We start from the raw sequence: 15,797 nt of genomic DNA, 5'->3' as shown, positions 1-15,797 counted from the left end.
TGTGGGGACATTTTCTTGCCTGCTTCACACAGCAAAGCTTTCAGCTCATCCGCTGTACAGAGCACAAATATGACATTTCTTTGCTTTTCAGCATCCCATTGCTCTACAGGATTTAGGTCAACGTGCTGGGATGGCCATTCTTAGACTGTGATTTCCTGCTGCACAAAATATTCTTTCAACAAGCAGCTAGTATGCTTTGAATTATCAGCCTTCAAAAAGATCAACTCTTGCTTAAATAATATTTATTTGCATCTAAAGTCCTTTGTACACGTGTTCATGATTCCAAAAAAATACAAGTTTAGTTGTGCCATTGTAAGAAAAACACGGCTCCAGGCTGTCTGGAGTTCTTTACGTCTTTCTGCACACAAAGTTTATACCATTAGACACATGCAGGTTGAATTTGGACTTGTGAAAATAACACACGTTTCAAATAGCTGCTGTCTTTTTGGGCACGTTCTTAAGGAAATGTATTCCTTCAAATACATTTTTGATCCAATTTCTGTGAACTGAGAGGCATCCGTTAATTCTTATTGATCTCTATAGAGATTCTTGCTGTTGTTTTTTGCCTGTCTTTTTTTTTTTATTTTACTCACATTTGCGGTCTGGTCTGCATGTGCTCCTTCTGATCTCAATCACAAGTCCATCATTTCAAAAATGTTTCAAATATACCTAGTTTTTTTTTGCTGATCTGACGAACAGAGTGGCTTTCTTTGTGCAAACAGATCATGCTTGACCTTTTGTCTGAGGTTTATTTGTCTTTGCCACTTTTGAATTTGCCTTTGCAAAAATGGCAGATTTGCTAATGAATCAGTTCCAAGGTAATTTGGTGCCCTCACAGAGAACAATTACATTAATGACATGTTGGACAATTAGATATTGTTCAAATACTTTTTTAAATTGTCATTTAGAGGGGCATGTTCCTGCTCTTTCAAGTTACAACTTGAGAGAGCATTCATTGTCGGAGTAAATATTTGTTTAAAGTTGTGATAAATGCGTTTGTCTGTGGAAGCAATAGTTTATCTAACGGTCTATGAAACAGCTGTAACAGGCTCGTCCTGATCCCGCTGAAGGGAACATTAGGGAATGACCTGCTGTCTGAGCCTTAAAGGTTATAGCCAGATGGAAAAGATCTACCATGACTGCTACAGACTGTCACCTCAAAGGTTCTGGCACTGTGGTGAATATAGTCCATTAGCAGATTCAAAGCAATTACCTTGGATGCTATTCTATCCTAAAATGTCATTTATTTGAGAAAAAGTAAATAAACAACACCAAGATCATTATTTGACTGAAAATGCACTTGATTAATGACATGAACTATTAGGTAAACACCGCCTCTCAATATGCAGGCCATATCTTGCATTTTATTGTACGTGTGACATGACATGATTTGCTTCATATGAGACTGAATGAGTTGGATAAATCATGTCTAAAAATAACAGTATTATAATTATGCTGTTGCTTTGTTTTTATTTTTCAAGTTTGTGCTTTAAGCATGCTGTTTTTTTTAATTTCTGTTCTTCGCCCTTTAGTGAATCTGTTTGTTTCCAGATGTCCCCAAGAATAACAAATTGGATTATACTCGCCATTACATTTACATTTGCTGGATTATTAAATGAGTGAAAGATGACCTTGGCTTTATTCTTCAATTCTCTATTCTTCCTATTGTACAGATGAGAGAACAGGAAGGGTGGTGTGAAAGCTGGTTTGTTCTTGATGCTCGTGGGATGTTGCAGAGTTGCTATCACCATTAAACTCTGTGCTGCTCTCATGAAATATCATGCATCACTTTTAAATGAGCTTCTTCCCTTCACACACTCCGTCATGTTCATAACAATAATACATTCAAGAATACACGTTTCATGTTATAAACTGTGATAAACATTTGTGCAGCATTCCCATATTCAGTTGTTTTGTAATTGAGGAAATCGGCACAGATTCAGTAGCAGATAATTCCCACAGCTTCAAATGACCATTTGTCTGGATGAAATAAATTGGTATCACTTTGTGTGAAAGATAAGCTTATCTTATGTGAAAATGTCATGTCAGTTTGTTTTCAGTTTTACGTACATTTTATTCATATTCAGAGTTTAGAGTTCAGATTCAATCAGATTTTTAGATTCAATCTTGTTTTATTTCTGGGTATTAAAGACTGTTGTTTATGATGTGCATGTTTTCGATGTCTGTTAGGAGAAGCTGGAAACCATAAAACAATCCTCGTGTGTCAAGACACAAATACGGCTAAATAAAAAGAGTGTTGAGGTCATTTTCATCATCTTTAGCCCTTTAAATCCATAACTGGCACTGCTTTTGAAAATATTCAGTGTTCAACTTTGACAGAAAAATATTCACGTGGTGCATTTGAGCAGGGCTCAGGTTGAAAAATAGAAATAAATCAGCAGAGATCAGGTAAACTTTGCTTGAATCAAGAGTGATTCACAGTTTTTTGCCTCAGCTGCTAATACTTTTATCTGTTTTATTACTTTGAAATATGTGACCACTATCTGTATCTCAGCTGGCTGCTTGAACGGGACCAGATGAGAGGTTTGAAAGGGAGCTGGTATCAGAGAGTAAGCAGGGAAGGAAAATGCAGAGAAACTCAGGGAGGAAAGAATGGAAAAAACACAGCGAGAATAAAGCTGAGGATGTGAGGAGAAATCCCTTTGAGTAGTGGAGGGGTTATGAGAACAAATTGACATGAAAAGAGAAAGGACTGTTTGATATGCTCTAAGCTTCCATCCTCTACTATAGCACTGTTGTATGATTCATATACACACCTCTCCTTCATACCCTCATGGTGATATGCAATCCATAATGACCCTAAGGAATCATTTAACCAAGACAAACACCTCACATGAAAAGCCTTATGTTTAAACCTATATTGGGTTTTTTGGTTGTTGTTTTTTTTATCCTCTTCTGGCTTTGCCATGTGTTTTCAATAATACGTGCTTTGCTCAGTGAAGGTGCATGTGTTGAACTAGAAGTCTCCAGCAGTGCCATAGATTATATGTCATATTTTGAGGCAGGTTTACCTGCACATGATTTACCGTAATCAGAGGTTGTGAGTGGGAGGTGAAAGTCCTTGAATCAAAGAGAAATAATAGGAATAGCTGCTGGCCAAAGCCCTTGATAATTACAGTGTCATGCCCTCTTACTATTTTACAATTTGATTTCCAGTATATTTCTATCTCCTCCATTTCCACAAAATCTAAATTGATATTTTACTCAGATAGAATATAATTTGTGGAACCTTCCTCAAACAAACAAGAAAAATAGAAAGTCCTTAGTGCTGATTCTTTGTCAGCTCAACCACTGAGCACAATAAAAACAGCATACAGTTATTCATCCAGGGGCATAACAACCAATGATATATTATCTAGGTCAGCCTCTAAAGTAGTTCATTATTGCAATTTATTTGGCTTTTATTCTGTAATAAAGAATCCCATTTGTGTGGTTTGTCTGTTACCAAATAAGTCCAGATAGTCGACATGAACGAGTAAACATGCAAACACAAAGAACAGCTGATGTAAAACTCCTAATTCTTAAAAAACAAGACAAATAACACTTAATTGGTCGATATGGTTTATCAGAACGCTTGAACTGTAGTCCTGTTTAACAGTGAGGATAAGCAGATGATGGAATTGCTTCCACTCTGTTAGGCTGCAGAGATGAAGCACTGCTCAGCTGAAACCCTGTGGCACCATTAACAGCTGAAATGCAGACACTGAACACAACTTTACATTCATCGATGTTCAAATGCCGAAACAACATGCTCTCTTACAACTCACCTAGGAGCATTCAAAACAGGAATGCATCACAATATTTTTGGAGGCAGTTTTCTATGAATCTTTAATGGCAACAGTCTGGAGTAAAATGAGAGGTGTTGCAGATGATGAAGCGGACTCGCTGAAGTACAATTCAAAAGCCTACAAATGAAGTCCACACTGTGTCGATGTTGTTATTCAAATCAAGCAATCAAACAGCAGACATATAGAGGACACCACCATTAAACAAACTTAAATACATATACAGTCTAAGATCAGCCTAGAACACCTATTTGTACACATATGTAAATGTGAATATAAGTAATGATGGATATAGTGACAATATCTGAGAGAATATAGATTTAAATGCTTTTGAAAGATGCTCACAGTCCATGAAACCACCCAAAGTGGTGGTGAAACACACAATACTATCCGTGAACATTTTACTCCCGTCCTGAATTTATGCATGTCTTCGATAGAAAGCGAGAGGTCACAGTGGCTCACCGATTGGATGGGAAGTGAACTGAGTGGGCAGAGAGATGATTCCCGAAAGTGGCTCTGGAATGTACATTCATATGCTGCCTCCTGTAGTAAAATATGTAAAGTCACTCATTTCAATAACAGTGAATGTGCATGAGGGAGAAGACCGTTCTGCATAAGTATCCCCTCCATCTCTTCTTCAATAATCACTCGCTCTCCCCTCCCAACGCTCGCCTCTCCTTTCCTTTTTCTCTCCTCCTGTCTCAGTATTTCACGTGGATGGTGGTCACTCTCTAATTCTACAGTAACAACATGACGTCATTAATACATGATAGACATGGCAGCTGCTTGCAAAGTAAAAGCTAATTGAAAGAATTACATGTTGAGTAAACACATTCTTTTAAGGGAAACATGAATATTATTGTAGCAGACATCACAAACCATTACCCTCATCCTTATGGGCAAGGCTACTTCTCATACACTAAAATGCACAGCACACACGCAGATGAGTCAGAGACATGGGTCAGGTGACCCCTCCCCTCACGGCTGAGTCACCTGTGACGTAGTTTACAGGAGCTCTTTCATATCCGACCTCGGCCTCTCCTTTTCAACGTCTAAGTGAATCTTTCTCCTGCCGTATCTAGTCTATGATCACAGGCTGCCACGTGGTGAAAGTCTCGGCAGGAATACAGATGCACTGATAAAATAGTGTTTCTCTCTCCTGGCCTCCTCTTCTTTACCCCCATTTTACGACGAACTGTCCTTTCCCTGTGTACTCTACGGATAGATGATGCATGTGCCCTCGTGATGTCGCCTGGAGAGGACGTAGCAGAGAAGGCAAACAGACTATTATTTGAGTCTTGAGCTGAGTCTATATCTGAGTCTATATTTAGGCCACCTGTCAGTTCTGTTTGAGTGGTGGTGAGAGAAGTAAATAATTGGAATGATTAAAGATTTGTCTTGCAGCCTTCACTGTCCACCTCCTCCGGAGAGCCACCTGATTGTAATTCTGTACGTGTGTTACTCTTCCCTCTCCCCAGTTTGCTTTCTGTAGGCCTCATTGAGCAGCTGGATGTCCTCATGATACCCTGAGCTTTCCTGCGTCTGCCGGCGGCTATTCTGCCGGTGAGCTTCCACGGTGTCGGGTATAGTGATATTGATGGACTCTGATTCCGTGTTGCCGCTGCTCGGGATGAGCAGGGAGTAGGAAGCGGTCTCGCCCAAGTCGCAGGAGACAAAGCGGTTCTCCCTTCGTGAGTATCGCAGCGACGGTGAGCGGGCGTGGGTGGAGGACTGACTGATGTTAGAGATGATGGAGACACTGTCCATGGCCTCCTCGTTGTCACAGATCTCCAGAACCTCGAGGTGGATCTTGACGTTGGTGTCCCCAAAACTAGCTCCCATTCCCATTCCAACCTCCATGTCCATCCCTACACAGCTGACATTAGCATCTCCAACCTGGCTCTCTGATGCCGGGTCATCTGCACTGGGCTCATGGCCAACTGACTTGGAGCGATACACTTCCACCTTAAAAGTAAAGAGGTTGGTAAGACAAACTATTCATAGACAGTATAGCGCCAGTTACACTTGTTTCTGAAACTTGAATATGAACTTTATCCATTGAACTTAATGCACCAAAGGGATCATTCAAATTTTAATGCTTTATCCCCAAAAAATTACTCCACTGACTTGTTATAATTATTTCTCAATTCCAGAATCCAGCTGTATCTTCCGTTAATCTTTGCCAACGGGAAATTTACAAAAGCTATGTAACTTTTATATTTAAAGACATATGATGAAGGAATAGTTTGACAGTTTGGGAAATATATATATATATATATATATTTTTTTTTTTACAAGAGTGAGATGAGAAAATGGATACCTAAGTCTGTTAAGCATGAAGCTGGAGAACCAAAGTAAGTAGCTTAGCTTCGCATAAAGACTGGAAACGGGGCAACCAGCTGGTTTCAAAGCTCAAACAAGTACTCAGTAATTTGATAAGAGGCCCTTTTGAGTCAACTTGATATCTCAAGAATGCTTTGAGAGAATTTTGTTGCCAAAAAGGTTCACTCAAGGATTAGAATTGGTGGTCAAAGGTCAAAAATCACTGTGACCTCACAAAACATGTTTGTAGCCATAATTCAGGAAGATATATTATTATGACAAAATTTTACACCATAAAAACATATGAAATACCTTTTTTTTTTTTTTTTTTATCAAATTCCATGACAACATATTTTATATGTCTGGTTGTAAACTGAAACTTGACTGGTTGACACAGTCAGACAACCATGAGGCGGTAATTCTAGTATGTATACTGGTTAAGCCAGGCTATCGGTTTCCTCCTGCTTCCAGTCTTTAAGAGCGATAGGCAACAGCTTGATACTTAACGTAAAGACAAGAAAGTGATATTTGTATGTCCATTTAAATCTCAGAAAGAAACCAGTAAACACATTTTCCAAAAATGTCAAACCAGATTTGCCTTGAAACCGAATTAAACCTGTCTTGCTAAAGAAGTTGAGAAGAAGAGACCGTGATGAGGGCCATTACCTTCCTGGCATTGTTGGGGGAGATTTTGAGACCATCACTGCTGACCTCATAAGTGGAGAGAGACAGCGTCTTCCCTGTGGGTGCCTGCAGAGACACCGTGCCCTGAAAGGCACACAGGGGGATTGACAGACCACCCGATGATCGCTGCAGGGGAAGACCATAGAAGAGGGCAAAAAATGTTCAGTCAACATCAAGCACAACATCTTCATCTGTACGATAACTTGGTATGTCTTATCAAATGAGAACACTGTGACACTTATGACTAAATGACATCTTTCCTGCTCATTATGTTACTGGCAGTCAATATAAAGCATCTAATGCTCCCCATCAGTGACATGGTTATTTTGCAGTTCCTTCCTGTTGTTTGAGCTAAATGAGGTTAGATTGTGCCCATGATGTCGAGTCCAGGCAGATGAATGTGTTGACCAAACCTTTCTATCCCAAGAGTTAATGAGGCTTACATGTAAGAGCCCTATCAACAGCACTCTGCTGTTTAAATGAGATGTCAGGACCGCAGTTAGCAGAGACCTGTTTAGGTTCACAGCAAAAACTTGGAGGCATGATCGATATGTCATTTAGCTGTTATCAGAATATATTTTATTACCTAATTTAATTTGAATAATACAATTTCAGCGTATAATGCATCAGTCAAATTTCTTCTGGGTTTCTTGTCAGTTTGCTGTCGTTTTTCTTACAGAGCTTGTATATATATCACTCACATTTGTAATCATATTTCATGTTTTTCAAGACATTAAGTCACCAAAGAGTCCATCAAAGTGAGCCTCTGTCAGAATGATGTGTTTGAGATGATGCACATTGCTGGCAAGGGAAAGGATAAGCATCCTGCAGTGCAGCAGTGGGGGAACCGTGGCAGGTCTCATTCAGCCTCTAAATTATTTAAATGACTTCAATGTAATGATCTTATTGTGACTGTAACACATAACAGAAACAAAGAGGATGTCAATCTCCTGTCCTCCCTGACTCTGTGCTTTCCTGTCATTGTCTTTGCTTCATTGTGAACGGAGGGAGCGAGAGAGGCCGCGATGTTGAGCTGAAAACACGCTGTCAAGTAGATCAAGTAATGCTCTGAACCCACGTGGGAAGTACATTGATGGATGTGTGTGTGTTCTGTGTATTTCCACGTGATTTACTTTTGACATATTTCATACTGTACAATTAAATTTTGAAAATGTGTAAATAAAATGAATACAAAACCATTGAACATTAGTTGCTCAGTGCTGCTGTGGCTCCAGACTGGAAAAAAAACAAAAAACTTTTGAACAGATGGTCATCAAATTTAAAGACATTCGTGGTCCTCAAGGGATGAATCCGAGCGAATGTGGTGACCCCTGACTTTTGTTTTGGTGCCACAATAGTTTAAGTTTTTGTTTTGTGTGAAATGTCTTGACAACTTTTGAAGAGATTGTAATAATATTTTAAAATGGACATCTATGGTGCCCAGAGGATGAACTTCATTCAGTTCATCTGGTGTCACCAGACATTTGAAAGTTTTTTTTTATGTATCCAGGAAAATATCTTAACATCTACAATATGGGTTGGCGAAATTAAAATTTTATACAGGCTTTTATTGTTTTTAGATGACAAATCCTAATGATTACTGTGAGGTTGCCATTTGTGTTTACAGTAGGACAGCAACTGGACTGAATGTCAAACAATTCAGTGCAAACATTCACTTTAGTGATAACCTTTTCATAAAAAATTTTCAATTACTGGAAATCTGTTGACATTTCTCATCAGCCTCAGCTGTAATTTTTGTTCGGAGATAATTATTAAATGTTGGTATGCTAAGACACTAAAGATAAATAAACATTTGACGGCGAAACATTAACTGGTTGGTATTGTCATTATGAGGATTTTAGCATGCTCACATTTTTTGTACCAATATCTTAAACTAAAATGCCAACATATCGATTTACTACTTGTTGTACAAAGTATATAAACAACAGTGCTGTGATGTATTTGTTGTTGATGCCTACATTTCCTGATATGGTTGTAGTATATTGATCCTAGTTGTGTTATTTCCATGTCTATTTAAAATTTTAAAAAAAATGTCATTCTCTATATCTGAGCCTCATTGGTGAGAACATGTTTTCTTTTTTTTTTACAGTTTTGTATGAATTCTAGGGGGAGTTAAAGGGCTTCAGTTCCCTACATCTGAATGCCCATTAGATCTCCATTGCCCCTGCGGGAAAGAGCTTGTGAGCACGCTCCCAGCTCTGTGCTTGCTAACAGAGTATAAAGTCAAAGAGAGGGTAAAGATGTCTTTAAGCTCTAATTCCACCTCTTCCTCTGAATGCTGAAGGCCAGAAGGGCTGACAGTACGGGGGAAAGACGCTGGGTAATGACATCTACTCTGCTAATGAGGAACAAAACACAGCCAAGAATCACTATAAATCACAAACTGTTTCAGCTAGGCTTTTCATGTGTTGTTTGGCTGTTAATGCACAGAAATATTTGTTTGTGTGTGTGTTTATGAGAATTTATTTTATCTTTGTGTTTCAGGACTGTGTTTGGGAGGGTTGCTGGATATGTGTCACTTGATTTTCCTATTTTCTGTTGTTGCTGTTTGGCTGTGTTTTCCTGTTTGTTTGTAATTGCACCGTGTCAGCGCACACTCAAACTGTAATTGTTCCTCCACATATACAAACCCTAATCAATGAATAAGGCCTAAGGAGAAATAATATACAGATATTGATGCTAAGAAACTGAGAAGTAGGACAGACACACACACACACGCACACACACACACACACACACACACACACACACACACACACACACACACACACACACACACACACACACACACACACACACACACACACACACACACACACACACACACACACACACACAAACACACAAATGCTCTCACACAAGCCAGCAGAGAGCATCTCTGACTTCTACATGATGCAAAGTGAATGCCAAAGCCAAGCAGTAGATGCATGCTCCATGGATTTTACACCCTCTGGTGATTTTCAAACCACATTTCAAACTTATAAGTAGAGCAGAGAATGAAAGGAGGAGAGACAGAGATAGAGTGTGGGTGCACATGTATGCATGAATGTTTCCACATCTGTCCTTGCCCCAGTTAGTTTTGTGAGTCTGAAAACTCTGAGTGTTATCTTTCTAAAAGTCACAATTAGGTTTCAAAGGTAATGCCTGTGGCTGCTCTGCTGTGAGGCTGCTCTCTCATCTGTGTCTGGTATCTCCAATGCAGGGATCCAATAATCATTAGGACTTTACTGTTTTGTCCTTGTTTAACAATTTAGTTGGATCTCGCAAAACACAGAGAACTAAGCTTCTGGTATTACATGAGCACAGGATGTCAACAGCAAAGAAAGAAATGGATTAAAAGTGGATTAGCGGATTGTGGTCCATGTGCCTGTAACAAACTGTCTTGGGCTGCACTGTTAACATTTAATGCTCTTTGACAGTATACATCTTTTGCCTAAATACATTTTATATCATTCCAAATTCATACCGATTACAGGTATGCACAAAAGCATTCACCAACACATACAAGGGAGCTAACCTTCAGTGACGAAATCCAATCTTGAAACTGTGAACACGGCATTTCATCTAAAATCTCACTGGAATGAATCAATGAAGAGAGCTGAACCTTGAGGTAGCAGCAATGAAAGCATGTATGGCTTTGAGAGACAGGCAGGCTTTTGTTACTAAAATGGTGTGCTTGTGATAATATCTTGATCAATTGCTCTAGTAGTCAGAATCCAGTGAGGTTTGGTGCACATAAAGATATGCAGGAGGAGAGGAGAGGAGAGGAGAGGAGAGGAGAGGAGAGGAGAGGAGAGAGAGAGAGAGAGAGAGAGAGAGAGGAGGAGAGGAGAGAGAGAGAGGAGAGGAGAGGAGAGGAGAGGAGAGAGAAGAGAGAAGAGAGGAGAGAGGAGAGAGAAGAGAGAAGAGAGGAGAGAGGAGAGAGGATTTCAACCATTTTATCTAAATCACTTGCACAGCTCCCAGTCTGTCAGCTTGATTATATAGAGGTATATTCACAGATGCGGAAAAACCCCAAAGAGACAGAGACCAACAAACAGTCAGACAGGGATTAAATTCAAACACTTCTTTATATCCTGGCTATGTACAGACTGTGTTGTAGTTCACCAGCTGTGTGCCTGTATCTCTGTGCAGGTGCACTGCAATAAGACAGCATTTAATTTCATTTTTACCCAAATGTAAACATCCAACGGGAGATTGAAAATTTGTCCATTTTACTCATCACTCCTAAACCATTACCTCTAGAGTACATCACCATATGCTGCATGGTAATTTTAGTTTTTTGACGACTTCAGGAAAGCAATAGAGGGTAAGGAAAAATCCATTAATGCCCACCATAAACCACAGAATGACAGATAGAAATTACTTAATTTAATGGTTTAGGATCAGACTAATAAACCGGCCACTCTGGACAGCGGTGTACCTGTCTGGGTGTTCTCTCTGATTTACTCCTGCACCACTCCCAGTCTGTCAGCTCGATTTTCCGGCACTCCTCATGCGACAGCCTCCTCTCTGACCCGTCAAACACTGACAACGTATCATTGAGATTTTGATCCTGTTCCCGGGGATGAGAAGGCGGCGAAGGGACACAGCGGAATTCTTGATCTTCTTTGTGGTTCTTGTGGGCAAGTGGAGCACAATCAGCCATAGCCTCACCTCCACCGGCCAGCGCTTCCAACAGAAGGTCTGCATGAGAGGAGCTGTCCACTGGGCATGTGGTGCTGAAATCAAAATTGGGTCCCAGGCTAGAGATCCCTCCACTTTCTAGGGCGTCAAGGCAGACGTTAGGCAAGTCACAGTTAAAAAGGCTGTGATAAGGAGGCTTCTCAATAGGAGGACTGCTGTGAGACGTGGTGGCATGTGACAACTTGTACACTCCATAGCCTTGTTGAAGGGAGAGGTTGAACTCAAATCTTCTTTTCATCACTGTGTAAAAGGCAATTGAGAATAATTGTATTACACCCTTTTCAACATTTTTACTATATATCACAATGAGAAACTTCTTCCAGGTTTTATTGTGTAAAAACAAACTGCACCCTTTGTACATTTGTATTGCATCATCATCTACCTGAGGGTTCCTGTGTTGGATCCCGTTTGCAGTTAATGAAGCAGCCACATGGCATGTGGATCCAGCGCTTAGACAGCACGAATAACGGAGTGACTGCAGGGGCCAGCAGGGTGAGAAAGAAGCTCAGAGTCTCCAGGGAGGAGCTGCGTGCATTCACAGCATGGCGAACCAGTACCAAAGTCTGTGAGAGAAAGGGAAGGGAAAGGAAATTAAACCACTGAGAAGTCGGTCATTCAACATGCATGAGGAAGTGGAGGGAGAGAGGGAGACACATGAATGAAAATAAATTTCACCCATACTGGGCTTTTTTGATTTTCATTTTTGTATATTCAAATATGTTAGCAGTGATTGAGCCCAAAAACAATATGAAAAGATTTGCACTATTGTAGTGTGACTCATTGTACTATATTGAAAAAAACAAACAAGTTTAAATATGTATTTCTTCTTAGAAAATAAAAATTATACTTTGTAAAAAAAAAATTTTTTAAAAAAGGGTTTTGTTGCCCAGCAACAGGTGCAGATAGAAAATAGAAAAAAAAACAAAAAAAACAATACAGCCCAAACACAATACAAAAATAAACAGACCTCATCATAGAAAAATGTTCATTAGACTAGTTTGTTTCTTTAAAACAGCCAAATTATTCAGAACCACAGACAGAACACACGTTGTGAATTCATAGTGTCTTTGATCAGCGGTATCGTGACATTTTCTCTATTAATCATTTCTGGTGTGTTTTCTCATTTTCAGAGTTGCAAGTGTGGAATACCCATTCTGTTTGTCCATCATTGTCTACTGGCTTTAAGTATTTATCATCTAAAGTTGTTCTATTGTTGCACTCTGTGTAGCAAGCATGCAAAGTATTTCATAATACAGCCCAATGAATGTCGACTAAAACTTGCAAACTGTTTTAAAAGCCTTGAGGGATAAAACACATTTGTACTTCTAAAATCGTTGTCTCACAAGTGTTTTAGGACAGTTGATCATGATGATACTGTAGTGTTTCCCAAACGTGTATTAAGGGACATAAAGAGGTTCTTGTAGGGTTGTTCAACAAGCAAAGGAAGTTTGATTTATATTTTCCATCACATGAAAGGATTGGAAGAGAATAGACTTCCACAGCAAGATCCCACTTTCTGTTACTTCACATTATAAACCCCCTTTTAGCTCATTGCATATACACAAGCAACAACAGAAACGGTGGTTAGATTTAGGGGCATAATGTTTTTCAATCTTGTGTTGCATCTGAAGCAATGTTAGTTTTTAATGGCCTTTTGAGCACTTTTCTGATTTGTACATGTTACTTGGTTGATAGGCTCTCTTTGTTGCCCCTGAAAGGGAGAAACGTACCCCCACATTTGGGTAAAATGTATACAACTGGAGATCCAAAAAGCCAAAATACCCAAAACAAAAATGTGATTTTATTTTAAGGTTGAGTTTTGAAATCCATTTTTTCTTGAAACTGGCGAGAGGTTGTTCCAAAATGAGACAGTTTCACTGGTTTGGATTTGAGTTTGATGGATTTTCTGGAAGCAAATATCGATGCAAAATGGGTCACATTCTAGCAGTCCAACTAAATAACACTTAAAATATAGACAAAAGTTATCATCATTGGAAATACAAACATAACTTGGGAACATAACATAACTGCTACATGTGCTTTCAGAAAAATAAAAAAACATTAGGCTTATTATGTTAAATGCTTGGCAGGTCATTTACTAAAAGTTATTATGTTGTCGCTTTTATCTAGCTGCTTACCATCATTGGCATCCACAAAATAACTCGGACAACCGCCAGGATCATGGAGAAGCGCTTCTGTGCAAACACCACTGGTGTATCCTCGACAGCAGACGTCCTCTGTCCACTGACGGACACGGAGGACAGACCGCGGTCCTCTTTCTCTCTGAGCTCTGTCCCACACGAACTTGGGCTCAGCTCGTTGTACGCACCGAAACTTTTGTTCAGGCTGTCCCGGGAAAAGGACTGGATTTCACAGAGGGGAGCGGAGCCACTCAGTCCCCTCGCCATCTCCAAATAGCTTGGGTACAGTAAAGTCCTCTGGGGCTCTCTGGAGCACAGCAGCTGGTAGGTGAGGGGGATGAAGAAAGATAACAAGCCGCAAAAACAGAGTAAGTACAAAGACAAAAGAAACAGAATATAAAAACTGTCGCTTTCTGGGAAACATCCGATGGAGGCCGGCGTAAAGCTGCCCCATCCGAACAAAGGTAGCACACTGACGGCCAGGCTGACCGCCCACACAACGGCAATGGCCCACATCACCCTCAGGGGCCGGCGGACAGACTGAAGCACTCCGAATCTCTTGGTGACATAAAAAGTGTAGGCCGCTATTAGGCAAGCCTTCATATTGCTAGAAACACCCTGGAACACGTACAGAAGTCCAGATAAAGTGCACAGTGTGCCCGACCCTTCACCTCCATCTGTCTCCCACTGCAGGAGCATGAACAAGGAGAGGGGGACCACACTCAGCAGGTCGTCCACTGACATGGAAGCCACGATAAGACACAGGGACGTTTTTCTTCTCATCCGGAGGAGAGAGAGCAGTGAATACACACCTCCGACTAGGGTAATAGCGGCGATGGTTACGCACAAACCGAAAAGCAGGAGGCGAATTTGCCTCTCCATACCGGAGGGGTCTGTCGTTTCGTAGGTGGTCGTGAAAAGGTAACTCTGATTAGGCGCCGGGGAGCTCTGGTGCGTCGTGGACATTTTCGGTGAAGTAATTCCTCTGTCTCTTGGCACTTTTAATTGGTCAAATCTGTCTCGTTCGCTTGGAAAGTTTACCGCGCTGCAACTGGCACAACATGTCCCGCATCTTTAAAAAAGATAGACAGTGGCGTTGATGAGAGAGAGAGGCAGCGCAACATCCTTCTCTGATCCAACTGGGAACGCACGCGTAACCAAAGCTTTCCGGTCCCTTGGATGTGGAGCTTGCCGTGTTGGCAGGCACTTGTGTTCACCGTTCAAACCGCGCAACCAGAGCACCTCTTGTCTCCAGCTGCCGATTTACGCGCTGTCGTCATCACGGTTTCCTTTCATGGCAATCATTCGGTGGGTTGAGCCAAACGCAGCCTACTACTAACGTGTCTGTGTGGAACTGGTCCGATGCGTCGGGCTGCGTTTTCATTTGTGTCTTGGCTTGACCGTTTTTTCGGGTGATGCCAAATACTAGCACTTCTTCCTCGTACCGCTCCCCTTTTAAGTGAGGGACATTTAACCTTAGCTGAATACAAATGAGAAAGAAAAAAAAAGAAGCTTTTATGTATTTTTTTTCTTCTGGAGACTCGTGTTTGTGTGTAAGGGGCCCATCACTTGGTTATTTCCATTCGCAAACCAAAATGACAACCTTGAAAGTGCGAGGATTTGCACTGTCAGCAGGTTGGCTTTATTGTTCTATTTTCAAAATCGTTTCGGCTTAATGGAGTCAAGAAACGCCAGTGCTAAATGTATAAGGGAAATTTAAATTAGATACAGTGAGTTTTGAGTGGTGTCTTGTGATCATGGGGGCTTGACGCTGTCTGAAAAACACTATTGTCTGAGGGAAAGCATTCACAAAGCAAGCGGATAAGGGATAAACTGAAGGCCTTGAAGTTAAAGAAGAAAATTATTCTTGCGTCGCTGTTTGAAATGGAAACTGTACTGTGACAGAAAAACATATACATTTTATTTGTCACCAAAGTCATGTGTTTTACATGATCATTCGGGTATGGCTAGGTTGAAATTAAATGTACATATTGTACATACAACAAAGGGAGATTTAACCAACTGGATAAAACTCTCTAGTTGAACAGTATGTTACACTTTGACTGTGAAAGCGTATGCTTGTCTGTATGTTGTAAGTTGTGTGCTCTGGTGTGGAACTGGCCTTGTGTTATCTTTC

At 40.5% G+C, this 15,797-nt stretch overlaps 1 protein-coding gene across 1 annotated transcript; it reads right to left on the bottom strand.

Moving 5' to 3' along the window:
- Positions 1-3,577: 3,577 nt before the first annotated feature.
- Positions 3,578-14,871, bottom strand: LOC138625394 (probable G-protein coupled receptor 149). The gene is made up of 5 exons (XM_069706277.1): positions 13,658-14,871; positions 11,902-12,082; positions 11,257-11,759; positions 6,795-6,938; positions 3,578-5,771 (listed from the first exon to the last, which is right to left on the bottom strand). Exons 1-5 carry the CDS (start codon positions 14,624-14,626, stop codon positions 5,265-5,267), a joined length of 2,304 nt encoding a protein of 767 aa, XP_069562378.1. The 5' UTR covers positions 14,627-14,871; the 3' UTR covers positions 3,578-5,264.
- Between the last annotated feature and the right edge of the window lie 926 nt (positions 14,872-15,797).

Source organism: Brachyistius frenatus, unplaced genomic scaffold, assembly GCF_029030835.1.
Source record: "Brachyistius frenatus isolate BFR_SWC_R1_liver_20210118 unplaced genomic scaffold, ASM2903083v1 Contig_62, whole genome shotgun sequence".
Lineage (NCBI taxonomy): Eukaryota > Metazoa > Chordata > Actinopteri > Embiotocidae > Brachyistius > Brachyistius frenatus.
This window is presented reverse-complemented; position numbering and strand designations above follow the sequence as displayed.

What these genes read in the sequence shown, in the direction of transcription:
- LOC138625394 (XM_069706277.1), bottom strand. Translation starts at nt 14,626, where the DNA reads ATGTCCACGACGCACCAGAGCTCCCCGGCGCCTAATCAGAGTTACCTT. An exon ending in CAGAGAGAACACCCAGACAG is followed by an intron (nt 6,939 to 11,256) that starts GTACACCGCTGT and finishes CTTCCCCTGCAG; the next exon opens with CGATCATCGGGTGGTCTGTC. An exon ending in CCCCCAACAATGCCAGGAAG is followed by an intron (nt 5,772 to 6,794) that starts GTAATGGCCCTC and finishes TTTACTTTTAAG; the next exon opens with GTGGAAGTGTATCGCTCCAA.